At 53.0% G+C, this 12,213-nt stretch overlaps 4 protein-coding genes across 4 annotated transcripts; 2 read left to right on the top strand and 2 right to left on the bottom strand.

The window, feature by feature from the left end:
- Positions 1 to 374: 374 nt before the first annotated feature.
- On the bottom strand, positions 375 to 899 carry CTAM01_00898 (uncharacterized protein; the record flags this gene model as incomplete). The annotated part of the gene is made up of 1 exon (XM_060516944.1): positions 375 to 899. The coding sequence occupies one exon, from the start codon at positions 897 to 899 to the stop codon at positions 375 to 377; it is 525 nt and encodes a 174-aa protein (XP_060388406.1).
- An 8,149-nt stretch (positions 900 to 9,048) lies between these two features.
- CTAM01_00897 (uncharacterized protein) lies at positions 9,049 to 9,477 on the top strand (the record flags this gene model as incomplete). The annotated part of the gene is made up of 1 exon (XM_060516943.1): positions 9,049 to 9,477. The coding sequence occupies one exon, from the start codon at positions 9,049 to 9,051 to the stop codon at positions 9,475 to 9,477; it is 429 nt and encodes a 142-aa protein (XP_060388405.1).
- A 412-nt stretch (positions 9,478 to 9,889) lies between these two features.
- Positions 9,890 to 9,997, top strand: CTAM01_00896 (uncharacterized protein; the record flags this gene model as incomplete). The annotated part of the gene is made up of 1 exon (XM_060516942.1): positions 9,890 to 9,997. One exon carries the CDS (start codon positions 9,890 to 9,892, stop codon positions 9,995 to 9,997), a length of 108 nt encoding a protein of 35 aa, XP_060388404.1.
- Positions 9,998 to 11,907: 1,910 nt separating this feature from the next.
- Positions 11,908 to 12,096, bottom strand: CTAM01_00895 (uncharacterized protein; the record flags this gene model as incomplete). Its single annotated transcript, XM_060516941.1, has 1 exon — positions 11,908 to 12,096. The coding sequence occupies one exon, from the start codon at positions 12,094 to 12,096 to the stop codon at positions 11,908 to 11,910; it is 189 nt and encodes a 62-aa protein (XP_060388403.1).
- Between the last annotated feature and the right edge of the window lie 117 nt (positions 12,097 to 12,213).

Genomic DNA, 12,213 nt, shown 5'->3' with positions numbered 1-12,213 from the left:
TCCAGAATTTAAAGTTCTCGGTCTTCTAGAAAGAGGCCCAGGGCAGCACGTCCAACCGGTGGAACAGGTGGGAACCGGTGGGCCGTCGAATCCTGACTCGCCCCGGTTTTCCACGGAGCAGAGCCCTTCTTTCTGACTTTTGTCGTCGGTCGTTGTCAGCAATGAGTGAGATGGGGTTTCCAAAAATGATAACCATGTGGAAGCCACACAAGCTGTCTAGGTTTTGGATCAAAACTCTGTTTCTTACGCGGGGCCTGGGGGGTCCCCCAGCAACCTCGGGATCTGAAGTTGGCCTCCCCCTACTTCATACCACCCTCGGCCCTTCACCCATCACTGACCAGTACTCCATTCAGGTACCTCACGGTCAGCCTTCACTACTGCACCCTCTGCCAAAACCGTGTCGAACAGTACCTGCAACTGGCTGATGCTCTGGCCCGGGTGTCTCGTGCCATGCTGACCGGCGCACCCCAACTCCGCTTGACCCCCATCACCAAGCCGCCTACTTGTGCCGTTCCGTGCCTGGCACATCCGGAGCTCACCACAAGCAGGGCGGTGGAATTGTGAACAGGCAGGCCAGAACAGACGATGGTCGATCCACAACCGGTCCGGAAAAGCCGCTGCTCAGAGACAAACTCTGAATGGGGGTAGAAGGTGGACAATCCGCGGAGGAATGCTAAAGATGAGCAATAGCAGCCCCCCTGTGCCGCACCCGGCCCAGCTCTTAAAGTCCAACCTTTGCCTGACACACCTGTGGTGCTCATCGCTGCTGTGATTCCGTTTTGCCTTTCGGAGGAGCGACTAGCATTTTCCCAACTGGGACACACCTCCGTGGTGAGCGACCGCCGCTCAGTTGTCAGGTCTGTTTCACGACAATCTCGACTGGCCCCAGGAGTCGTCATCGCAATTCCACGGATTACCTCGTTATTGAGTAACGAAATTTGTATCGCCGTTGGAGGACCCGGTAGCGTTGGCGCCGTCGTCGAGACCGCGCGGGCTCTGGGTCAAAGAATAGAGACTCAGAGTATTGCGCCATCTGATGTTCGTAGTGCTACGGACGTATGCCAAAAAAGACACCTCTTGCATGCTTCCGTGGGTGTTGTTCTTCAGCCCTTCAGGGCACCAGCCACTCCGCAATATTCGGGACTAACACATAGATCTGGTTGAACGCGGGAGGGCGTACACAGTTGCTCTTGCTTTGCCACAAAGACCCAGAGGCTGGTGATGATTACAAGTATCAAGTCGTTCATTGGCGGTGGCTCGGGGTTTTCCAGCAATCCTTGCGCTCTAGATAGCGCGTGTTCTAGCACCTAGCAATCTAGCAAACGGGCTTATGGCACTTGCGGGGCCCGAGACGTCGGCTAGATCAGAGATCGAGAGCCGCCCCGGGAAGAGTAAGGGGTCAAGGTAAGCTAATACCGTTACATACAGCACGGATCGAGTACGTAGCTACTGATATTCTGTCTACTACGGCGGCCCAAGGTGTGGTACCATTCATTCTAGGCTAAGCGACGGAGATGTCGACTAAGTGCGGTAATGGATTCGAGGTTTCGTAGGGAAGCCAAGGCCCCATTCAGATTACTTCTCCGCTGTCCTGAACACTGTTGGACCGTTCCCAAGAGCTCAGGCGGAAAGACACAACCTAGAGGGAAACTCCACAGTGGATTGGTTGTAGGGGTTTGCCGTTACGTGGTGATTTTGAGAGTCACTGAGAGCCGGGGGCCCAGACGGTCAAATAACAGGGAGCTAGTGAAGATCCTACAACTCCAGCTTTACGAACCAGCCAATCTCTACCGTGAGTTGAGGTCAATGTCTGGATGACGAGAGTCAGGTAAGGCGGTGCTTTCAGCCTTTAAGCGGAGTGCCGGCAAGGAGGCTCCAGTCTCCAGAGACTATTCAGGGTCCGCGCAAAGGTAAATTTGGACAACAAATATGCCAAAAAGGGACGAATAGGCTCCATACAGCGAATAGAATTATCGCGACGGTCCAATGATCAGACAGCGACAGAGAGCTTTTTTTTTCTCCCTCAATTACTGGACGTGCGGGGGAATGAGCGTCAAGGGCAGTTGTACACTATCTACAACAGGGAGTTGTACCAGTTCGGTGCTCAAGTAGCAGGGCGGTACGGGTTGATGGAGAGCTGGGGTAGCTCTCTCTGAGAGTTTACAGCGGAATCTCGCAACTTCGGGGTTCCCTGCTTAGAGTGACCTTCGCTGCAACGCCACAGCGAATGGGTCAGCGTCGTGCTGGGCGTGAGGCGTTGATGATCGCACGCATGGGGCCGGTCTCGGTCAACGACCGAAAGCAAGCATGACAGTCGCTGGGCCCGGCTGGCACGTTGGGGCATGTCGAACAACAAGGCTACGAAAGGGCCGAGATGGTTAAAAATGGGTAGCAAGTTCGGTGCCAACGCGGGAAATAGAGGCGGAGGATTCAATTAGAGAATGATGATAATCAAAAGAGAGTTTGTATCAAAGCAGGGCCTCGTCTGACTCTTGATGAGAAAGGCACATCCATACATCCATACAACAACGGGAGTCTTGCCCTATTCGGGAGCCTGTCCTGGAGGATCGGAGTTGCCATGCCTCGGGATGAGGTTATACAACGTCTCGGACGGGAGGCGAAGAAGGGGCGCTGCCGCGATGTTGGCGGGATGGCGCAAACAACGGGAGTCACGAACAGGAAAAAGAAAACACTGTAAAAGTTAGATATTCTGGAGCCATGACGATGTTGTTGCCCATCCCGATCCACACACAGCTGTAGACAGGCGAAGGACAGAGGGTGCTGTGGGCAGCAGAGCGGGAAGGGCGAAAGGGAAGGGATGGAAGCTTGGCTCTCAGCCGTCGTTCGATCGTAGGACCACTCCCCCAATGAGGAAAAAAAACCCAAAATTCAGTCCAAGTTACCTACGGTATTCCGTCCCGCGAGTCGCCAGTCCCGGGTCGGAAGTCGGCTCGCTCCCTCCCAGCAACTCGGAAAGATAGAGTTTACTGTAAAACAAGGCACTTCGCTGTCCATGCAGGCAGCAAATTTCCACATTCCTTGCGGCGTCACCTCCCTCGCACTTTAGCCCGAGAGAGACGTGTAGTTAGGCCAAGGTGCCCCTCACCTTTGTGCTCCGAGGGGTGAGGGTGCAGGAAAGAAAGGGTTGTATCCGCAGTCTGTACTGTAGATGCCAGGACATGCCCCAGGGTGAAGGGTGGAGGGAAGCCTTGGCGATAGCAAGGGCAAAGCTACGAATACCTACGGCTACGGGTACGGATACTCAAGGGGTCGGTTGACCTGACTTAGACAACCTTGTCGTCGAGAAGAGAATAATACGCTGACAAGCTGATTAAATACGACACAATGGAGAAGGAGGAAAAGCCACTCCTCACACGAGAGGAGCACAGAGCGTTAACCGCGCACGTACCTTGGACCGCCACCATTCATACTTCAGTGCAGATACACACGCTTTTCAACACAAGGGAAGAGAAGGGGACGGGTATCCTGGCTCGACAGTTCCAGTAAACTGGAAGCTGGGAGGTTTTCTGGTCCCGTGCCGGTCCCTTGTGGCTACAGACTGATGGACGGGGGATGGGGGATGGGAGGGCACTAGTGCGAAAGCTGCTGCACGAGGGGGCCAAAACGGAGAGCAACCCCGTAGTCGAGAATGGCACAACGGGATATCGATATGTACGTACCGCATACAATTACGACTCCCGGCTGGCAATCAGACAATCAAGCAATCAACCGCGACGCGGGCGGCCCCCAACCTCCAGTGATTAGCACGCTATGGTGTCATAGGGCCAGGGATGAGACGGATCATGGCAGATCCTTTTCTCTTTTTGTGAATGTTTTCTCTTTCACCGTTCGGGAGTATTACATCTGATACTTGACTGTCAGACTGTAAATCATGGTCATCTGCAGTATCCTGTCAAACCTGTGAGGCATTGAGACGGTTCGTTCCTCTGTGAGACCTGAGGGAAATAGATGTGATGGCTTGTCAGGCAAGACATGGGCACGAAGTGATAACAAGGGACCCGGTTAGGTGCCCAAAGTCCGATACGATACCTCCTTGTGCTACGGCAGGCAACTTCAGGGCGAACGTTCGGAGGATTCTGGTCCCTGTCCAGTGTCTGAAGAGGGATACACAAGCGTGTTTGCAACGTATTGTCTCTGTAATGTGTTACGTGTATTCCTCTACGTACTGCTGTAATAGAGAGCATGCATATCGTTCCACCGTTGGTTCATACCCGTACATCGAACACGGTAATGCTTTGCGCAAGGGCGCCATGGGGATGTCTGTCTCCTTGATGTGATGGATCATATCCTTGAACCCAGGGTATCCGCACTTTAAACTCCTCGAAATGCAGACTTACGTATGTTGCGGAGCCCACCAGAACATCATGATGAAGCTTGGGATAGGTGCGAGGGGGGAAAAGAAAAAGTCAGCTAGGCCGGGCGTGGCCTGGCAAGGCCCCCAAGATTAATTGTTTGGTCGTTTGATTGCTGAGGGCATGCTTTCCCGCGGCCCCTACGTACCTAGCGCAAAGAGAACGTTTTTTTTTTTTCCCTTTAAGCCCACAAGCCACAGGGAAACTGTGTGTATCCCGGTTCATGGGTCAATGGGATGGGCGTCGCCGCATGGGGGTGAAGACGCGAGAAAGGCGCGAGGTGAAGGGCGGATAGTGTGGAAAGGGTAAAGGGAGTAAGAGGGTGGACATTGAGCCTAGAGGGGCGGCCGCCCGGTGGCTTACCTGTCTTCAGCCTTCGGGCAACCGCACGTCTTTCTTTTCGCATGGCGGCACATGCTTTAGGGTGTAAGAGTTATTGCAATGGCATGGGATAGCTTCGAGTTTAGTTGGACAGTGGATGGGTAAGCTCCACGGATGATACGGCGGGGAGTGCGTAAGTTGGATTCTAATTGTCTTCAAGAGGTCCATTCCAATCTCGTGAATGATGATGGATCAATCATAAGCCCCCTTTTCTCGCGCGGTTGCCTGTATTCGTGCCATCCGCCCGCCCTCCTTAGGCTTCATGATACTTGGCCAAGGTCAAGACGTGGGAAAGGCTGAGGCAGAGTCAGAGCTAAGAAAGGCAAAAAACGAAAGAAAACCCCCACTAGTACCTCGAGACAAACAAGAGCCAAATCAGGCGCGACAGCCTCCATTCCGGTGGTTATCGAGTTGGTAATAATGACAGGGCTCGGAATAAGGTTGCAATAGCTAGGACGAGTCGCAATTAACCGCTCAGCGTCAAGTCAGTTGAAAGACATTTCAGCGAATCAGAGGCGCCGGGTGCGTCTCCGTGTACGTACTTCGGAACGGGTACGGGTACTCGTCCATTACCTGCCTACCTTACGCAGTATCCGTACGTTTAGAGCGTATACAAAGTACATAGTATCCGTATTGGTAAGGTAAGGAAGGTAGCCAGGCCCGGAGAGAAGGTAATATCGCTGGGCCAAGGCAGGTGATTAGCTGGGATGTCTATGCGCCTATGCACCGCGGAGCGCAACAAGCGTAGTGCGGCTAGGTACACCAAAGCGAGGTAAAGCGAGGTTGGACTGGACCGTTCCGATGCCCCCTTGGAGATTCCCGTCCCCTCGTCCACCTTTGGCTGTATTGGTAGGGAAGGTGAGAGCGAGATACCTACATACACAGTAGAAAGGTAAGGTAGGTGAGGCCCGTAGCATCTGCTCCTGAGTCTTGACTCTTGAGAGTCTTGGAGCCCCGAGCTCCTGACTACTGCAAGTCAGTCAATGTACACCAGCATGACTAACGCACCCCTTGCCCGGGTTTGTAAAAGCGGGTCCGGAACAGTATCTGGGCCATATATCCGGCCCCACCTTTTGCCTGCCCTGATGGACCATTCCAAGGGCAAGAGTGACGCTGCATCAACTCCAGCCTCGTTCTGGTTGGTTCCTGACTCCCAAGCTGCCTTGTCGCTGGGCTTTTTCTCTCCTTCTCATACAGACATGCTCCTTGTCGACTTTGCCATATCACACACACACACACACATACTCTGTACACGACCGGTGTCACACAACCACACGCTCGAGCACACACACACACAATACACACTCTCGCATATTGCCCTATGGATACTGTCACTACCGCTTGTCATACGCAGCCACATTCATTCTCCTGCCAGGCGACTGGCTACCAATACACCAACTTCTGCAACTAGGCACTAGTGGCTGGAGTCCAATGGCAGCAGAACACTCGAGAGTCAGGAGTGTCATCTCAACGCCCTGTTTCTCAAACATGCTCGCTCCCAAGACATCCTTACATCCTCCCTTTCACAGCCACTGGGCAGTCTTTCTGCTCACATGGAAACCCCAAGACAGACTTGCTCAATTGACAGCTTTTCCCACTTGCTGCAATTGTTGCTGCAGCTTTGCCAGAGCAAGCCCTGCCCCCTTTTTTTCTGCTCGCCCACTTATGCTAGGACGGCATCGAAACGATGAGGAGCATGCTTCTAGACCTTTTCTCTTGACTAACAGTTACTAGCCTACCTGCGAATACCATGGAGCAACTCAACTTGAAGCAGAGGAGCCTGTCACCGTTCTTAGCCCGTAGGTATTTCGAACTATCTTCGGCCTCCCCCCCTCAGAAAAAAAACCAAAGAAAAAACCGTTGTCCCACCCCCTCCATTTCAGCCTTGACTGGCCTCACCGGGCCTCATTAATCATGCCTATACGCGGTAAACGCCAACCTTGACATCCACTCCTCCGTCGCGCTCTTCTGTCCGCCGTCGTCTTTACTCGTACCTCCTGCCTTTTCGCCACACCGTCTTGACTCTTCACGGCCCAGCCGAACATAGGCTTTTGCCAACTCACGCACATACCGCATATTTGCATCATACCGTGGCTCTCCAGTACGCACAAGTCTGTGCTTGCTATTGTCCGTCTCAACTATCAGCATCACACGCGCATTCCGACATGCCTTCAGACACTGGATAGAGCGATCGTCGGGAACTCAGAATTGCCTTTACACTCAGTCAATCGCATTCCCAAACAGCTTGGACCAAAACGGAAATACCTCCGTTCTGGTGATGTGTCAAAGAGACTTTTGGCCATGTGGAGTCCACCCACGCCTCTCTTGTTCCATCCCGATCTAGGTCTTGATGGGTGATTAGCATTCGCGTCCTACTTACCCTCGTAAAGCCATGCCGCGCTGAGCTGAGCTGTGCTGTGCTTTGCTGCGGTATACTATGTAGAGTACTGATACTACCATCATTTGACCTCGACTGCGCGCTTCATACCACGCACAACAAGGGGCATAAGCACTGCTTCTCAGTACCTACTCGTGCGCCAGCATCGGCTCCAGTAACGTACCCCCGGGTCACGGCATTGCAATAACACCTATCTGCAAGTAGTTCCTCCTGGCCGGTTACGGTTTTGACGGCTCGCGGGTGGCTGCAAGTCTAAGGGACTTTGAGAGCAAGCTGCTTCAACTCGTGACTAACTTGGAGGCACCAAAGGTCTCCCGGTCAAGGCAAGCTTCGCTTAGAGTTCAGTTCCTTCGTCGTCGACCTCCGTCAGTCAGTCAAATACCGTCGGTCCAAGTTGTCATTGTCCTCGTCGTCCTCATCGCCGCTCACTGGGTTCTTTAACCTTTCTCTTGCTGGACCACATTCACACACCCCTCCCCCTCTTCCCCCAACACCTCTGTCCCTTGCCCTTCACTTTCACCCTTCCAGATCCCCACTGCTCTATTACACGCCCTCCCTTCTCCATGTTCATGGGAGGACCATCTACCTACCTCGTCACATCTCTCCACCCCTCGCGGGTTGGGATCTGTCGCTGCTTTCCACACTACATCCCCACGGCGTATGTGCTCCGTACTGGGAGGTGTCCTTTTCACCCCCATGCAAATTGTGTCCTTTTTTATTTTTTCCACCTTCCTCTTGTCACTTCTGCGTTTACAACCAGCCAGCAGTTACCCAGTCTATCCTCTTGATGCCAAGACCCAGTACGAGGCTAATGAATGCCGCCACGTTATACACTTTGCATGGCGGCTGGATGCTTGCAACGGAGGCCCCAGTCTCTTGGTGACGGGATGCAGGTCACATTACTGTTGCGAGTCCAGGTTGACTGTCAACCGCCAGAAGGAGAGTGACCCGCACATCTGTTTCCTCGTCTCGTTTTGCTGATGCCACGGCCCACGACTTGAATTAGACTGGGCTGGAACTGACAACCTTCCTTTCCCTCTGAGAAACTCAACTCACTGACTGATGACTTACACGCATACCCACGCACACCACTCTCTGTCTCTCACACACGCCACACCACACACTCCCACTTTCCACGCCTCTCAACTCACACTCCAGGGCCTAGCTTCTACTCACCCTTCACCCGTCCTTCTTTGATCTCACACCTACTTACCTTACACGCCTTCGCCCACACCCATGCTCTCACTCTCTCTCGCACACTCTTTTTCTTTGCACTTGTCACTTTATCTTAGTACACTCCCCCGAAACCTCTTCTCTCACACTCCCCCAATTAAAACTTAGAATCCCACACTCCCTCCCAGATACGTACTCTCTATACGGACGATTATACTTTTCAACCCATGCCTGACTATCCATACCCGTACCTGTCCTGAGCTGCCCTTCCGCTCCCTCATCCGTGGTGACAAGGCCAGTTCCTATAAGAGAACCGTCTAATCCGGGGTTGGATTTGTCCTATTCGGATCGGTGCATTTGTATCGCACATCGAATCCACAGCAAGACCCAGCTCCAGCCCTTCCCCTGCAATAGACAACGCAAGCCAAGGCACAACGTCAAACAACTGTGCGCGCCTCTTTATTGGAGATACCCAGCATCCGTGGTTCTGGCTCTTGTACCTACAACCTACACCTCGTTGCTTGCCCCCCGCTACTCATTAAATATCGTCGCCCCTCCCCGTCACCTAGACCAGATCGGATCAGCCCATCACATTATATATCATCTCTCATCCTCCCCAGCCTTCTTACTCTCTTGGCTATATTCGCCTCTTCACCAAATATCAACACTCGCCTTCGCCATCTTATATATACACACAACACACCTCGTCTCTTACACACTACGATGCTGTCCATCACACCCCAGGGAGATCACCACCAGCAGTCCCTCTACCTTCCCTTTAGACCGTTGTCTTCCTCGAGCCGTCCTTGCACCGACCTACCCTTCCTCAGCAGCCTCGCCAGCAGTATGGGTCACAGCCTTCACGTCGGCAACACCGCCTCGGTGACGCCAGCCTCGCTCAAGGACTCAGCCAGCGTTGCGCAGGCCCTCGAGATCGCCAGAGAGAGCGAAGACGGAGCCTCAGACCCGACTGTTAGCAGCATCCTGGAGAGCGCTATCAGCCAGATCTGGGCCAAGGTCGCCGCTCAGCCCGAGTCCTACGTTCTCAACCGAGACGAGTTCGCCGTCTTCAACTACTTCCAGCACCGCTTCATGGGCAACAAGATCGCCATGGCCGCCCGCAAGCGCTACTGGGACAACGCCCGCGCATGAATCCCAGGCCCTCGACTTTGCTAAGGGACCATGCATATTGGTCTATTGCGCAACTTAATCATTGCGCGTGGCCGGGGATGCAACTCGGCATCTAGAGCTTTGTATATGAAGCTCCAGCTCTGCAAGTAGCACATCCTTTCCCACACCAACCGCGAGCCTCACTTTCCCAGTCTGGCATTTCCTTCGAGTTGTACACGGGAAGCACCGCATACACACTTAGGAGCTACACCTCGAGGATTTACACGACTTATGACTCTCATTCTGTCTTGGGAGGTACATCTCGCAGTGGATGCAGCTTTTGCCCACTTTCTCGGGAATTCGCAGCCTGCGCCCGCATATCTTCTTCTGTGGAAGAAGTAGCCAAATAGGACATGGCACTCATTCGTCTTTGCCACAGCTTGTACTTTCAAGCATGCATCCGATTCCGCCATACTCCGTCAGGGCCCTGGTAGGTGTTTGCCGTACCCGAGAATCCAGTCTTGGCTGTCTGCGCGCCTCGGTCCCCTTATCCGTCCCATAATCTCATCAGCCCACCAACAAATCCACCAGACGCATATATCCGTTCTAATACCCGAAAAGCACCCACTCATCAGCCCAAATCCCTGTTCCGGGGCGTTGCAACAACGAGGAAAAAAGTGGGGTCATGCCCAAGCGTCCCCTCACTCCCCTTTCCCTCATCCTCCTCCTCCAAGGCAGGAGCAAAAAAGGACCTCCACCATCTCACCAATCCCACTCCTAAGAATGCTCCGCGCTCTCCAACATCCAGCGCGGCGGACGTCACAGCGCAGGCGGTAGCCCGCACTTGGCTAGGAGAGGGAGGAGCATGGGAAAGGCTCCGGCAGGCAACTCGGGCCCGGGATCTAGTCAGCACTTCATGGGCGGGCTCAATCAGAGGCCCGACGAGTTTATGTCTTGAATCGATTACAGGCATACTGCTGCCTACCATTTCTCCCACAGCCTCTGCCTTGTGGTGGCTCGCTTGATTTTCGAAGGAAGAGAGTATGCGAAGACGTTGAACTGCACGTCTGGTCATCCTTTAGCGCCTCTACAGCACTGGTGAGAGCACGTTTGCACAGACATCGAACGACCCCTCCGCTGTCGTATGAATGTCACTCGGACGACGAAGACTGCAGTAACTCGCATAGCGATGATACTCTGCCACGGTCAAGCATGTCCTACCACACGGCTGGCCTGGCAGCGGCAGCATCGCTTCGAGTTGGGATGACTTGGACTGGCGGTGTCTAAGGGACGACTCGTTGGTTTCGGATCACTGGTTGCCGATAGCCACTCAAGCCACCGCAGACATTGTACGACTATGCTGCCTCCCCACACCTTTTTTGGTTACCATTCAAGTGTGGCTTGGCCAGCGCTCGAGGCGCCTATGTGAAGAGCCGCTAAGACGCTGCCATGACACAACAAAGTATGGTATCAATTTACTTTACAGTGGATTTGTGCCAGTCAAGTGTCTTGGATCGGGGTACCGCGCGGGCCAGAAGGATGATGAGCGATACTGTGTGTCAGTTTAAACTTTGGGATTATTGTTGAGAATACGCAGCGACGTATAGATGTCTTAGTGTGGAGGGACAGCAATCATGGGGCGATCGCCGGAGAAGAGATGGGCAAGTGTGATCCCATCACACGTTTTCGAGTTGCACTTTTGGCGCAGGCTAAATTCCTTTTTTTATTCTACTCATGTTCACTCTTATACGCAAGCATGACAATTGCGACGTGGCATCTTTGTATTTTTCATGTATCATAGACAATACTCCAGACAGGTGCCATTCTGGAAAATAGTGTAAACACGGGAGAAACAATTGTGTTATTCATTCATCATTTACTTGTACTTGACCATCTGTATCGTGAATTATGCATGATTGTGTTCAGTGACAACGCATTCATTTATGTGGCAGGCGTTACTTCCGTTGATGATCTGTACTTCTCTTAGTCGTGTGTCTGAATGTGGAAGGAAAGGTACGAAAATTCAGATTACGGAAAGGAAGGCAAGCGCATGAGGTAGGCTGGAGTGGCTGCCTCAGGTCAGCTTGGATCCCGGGCTGGTTCTTGCCCTCCTGCAGCGTTTAAGGTTATTCGGCGTTTTGTTTGGCTTGCATGGTCTGGCAGGTGCGGAGGGTGCGATTTTGGTGACAGAACAGGAAATCCAGCAAGGAAAGCACCTGTAACTTGTAAGAGCTCTCTGCTTCCTGCAGCAAAGCAGCCACCATTTTTGTTTGAGAAGGTTCAGATTTTATTTTCTTTCGGCTTCTTGCCCTTTTCCCATCCGGTGTCTCTCCTTCCTGTCCGGTGGGATTTCCTCTTCACTGTTTCCCTCTCTCTCGGATGTGGAAGACAGCTACTGCCGCAAAGTTCGGCATGAATTTCTTCATGGTTTGAGGCAGGTACCTGAGCTGAAAGATGGCAGGCGGAAGAAACTTAGCCAACAAGTGAGGAAAGGCCAAAGTTGATACACATTAGACACAAACACACAGGTACATACACAAAGGTAGATCCAAAGCCAACCACACGACAACAGCCACAGCAGATTTCTCCAGCTTCGCGCTTCTTGGCTTTCTTTGGGCTCCCCACTGCTTCACCAGACGGATTCCGCCTTTGCTCTTTCATCTGTGATTTGCTCCCCTCCAGCATGTCTTCCTCGCGAAACAGCCTCGTCAAAGCATAACTCAATATCGAATGGTGGCTTCACTCTAGTGCTTTGCCTTTTCCCGGATCCAGCGGTGG

This window comes from Colletotrichum tamarilloi, assembly GCF_030869305.1.
Source record: "Colletotrichum tamarilloi strain Tom-12 chromosome Unknown Scaffold_2.1, whole genome shotgun sequence".
NCBI lineage: Eukaryota > Fungi > Ascomycota > Sordariomycetes > Glomerellales > Glomerellaceae > Colletotrichum > Colletotrichum tamarilloi.
This window is presented reverse-complemented; position numbering and strand designations above follow the sequence as displayed.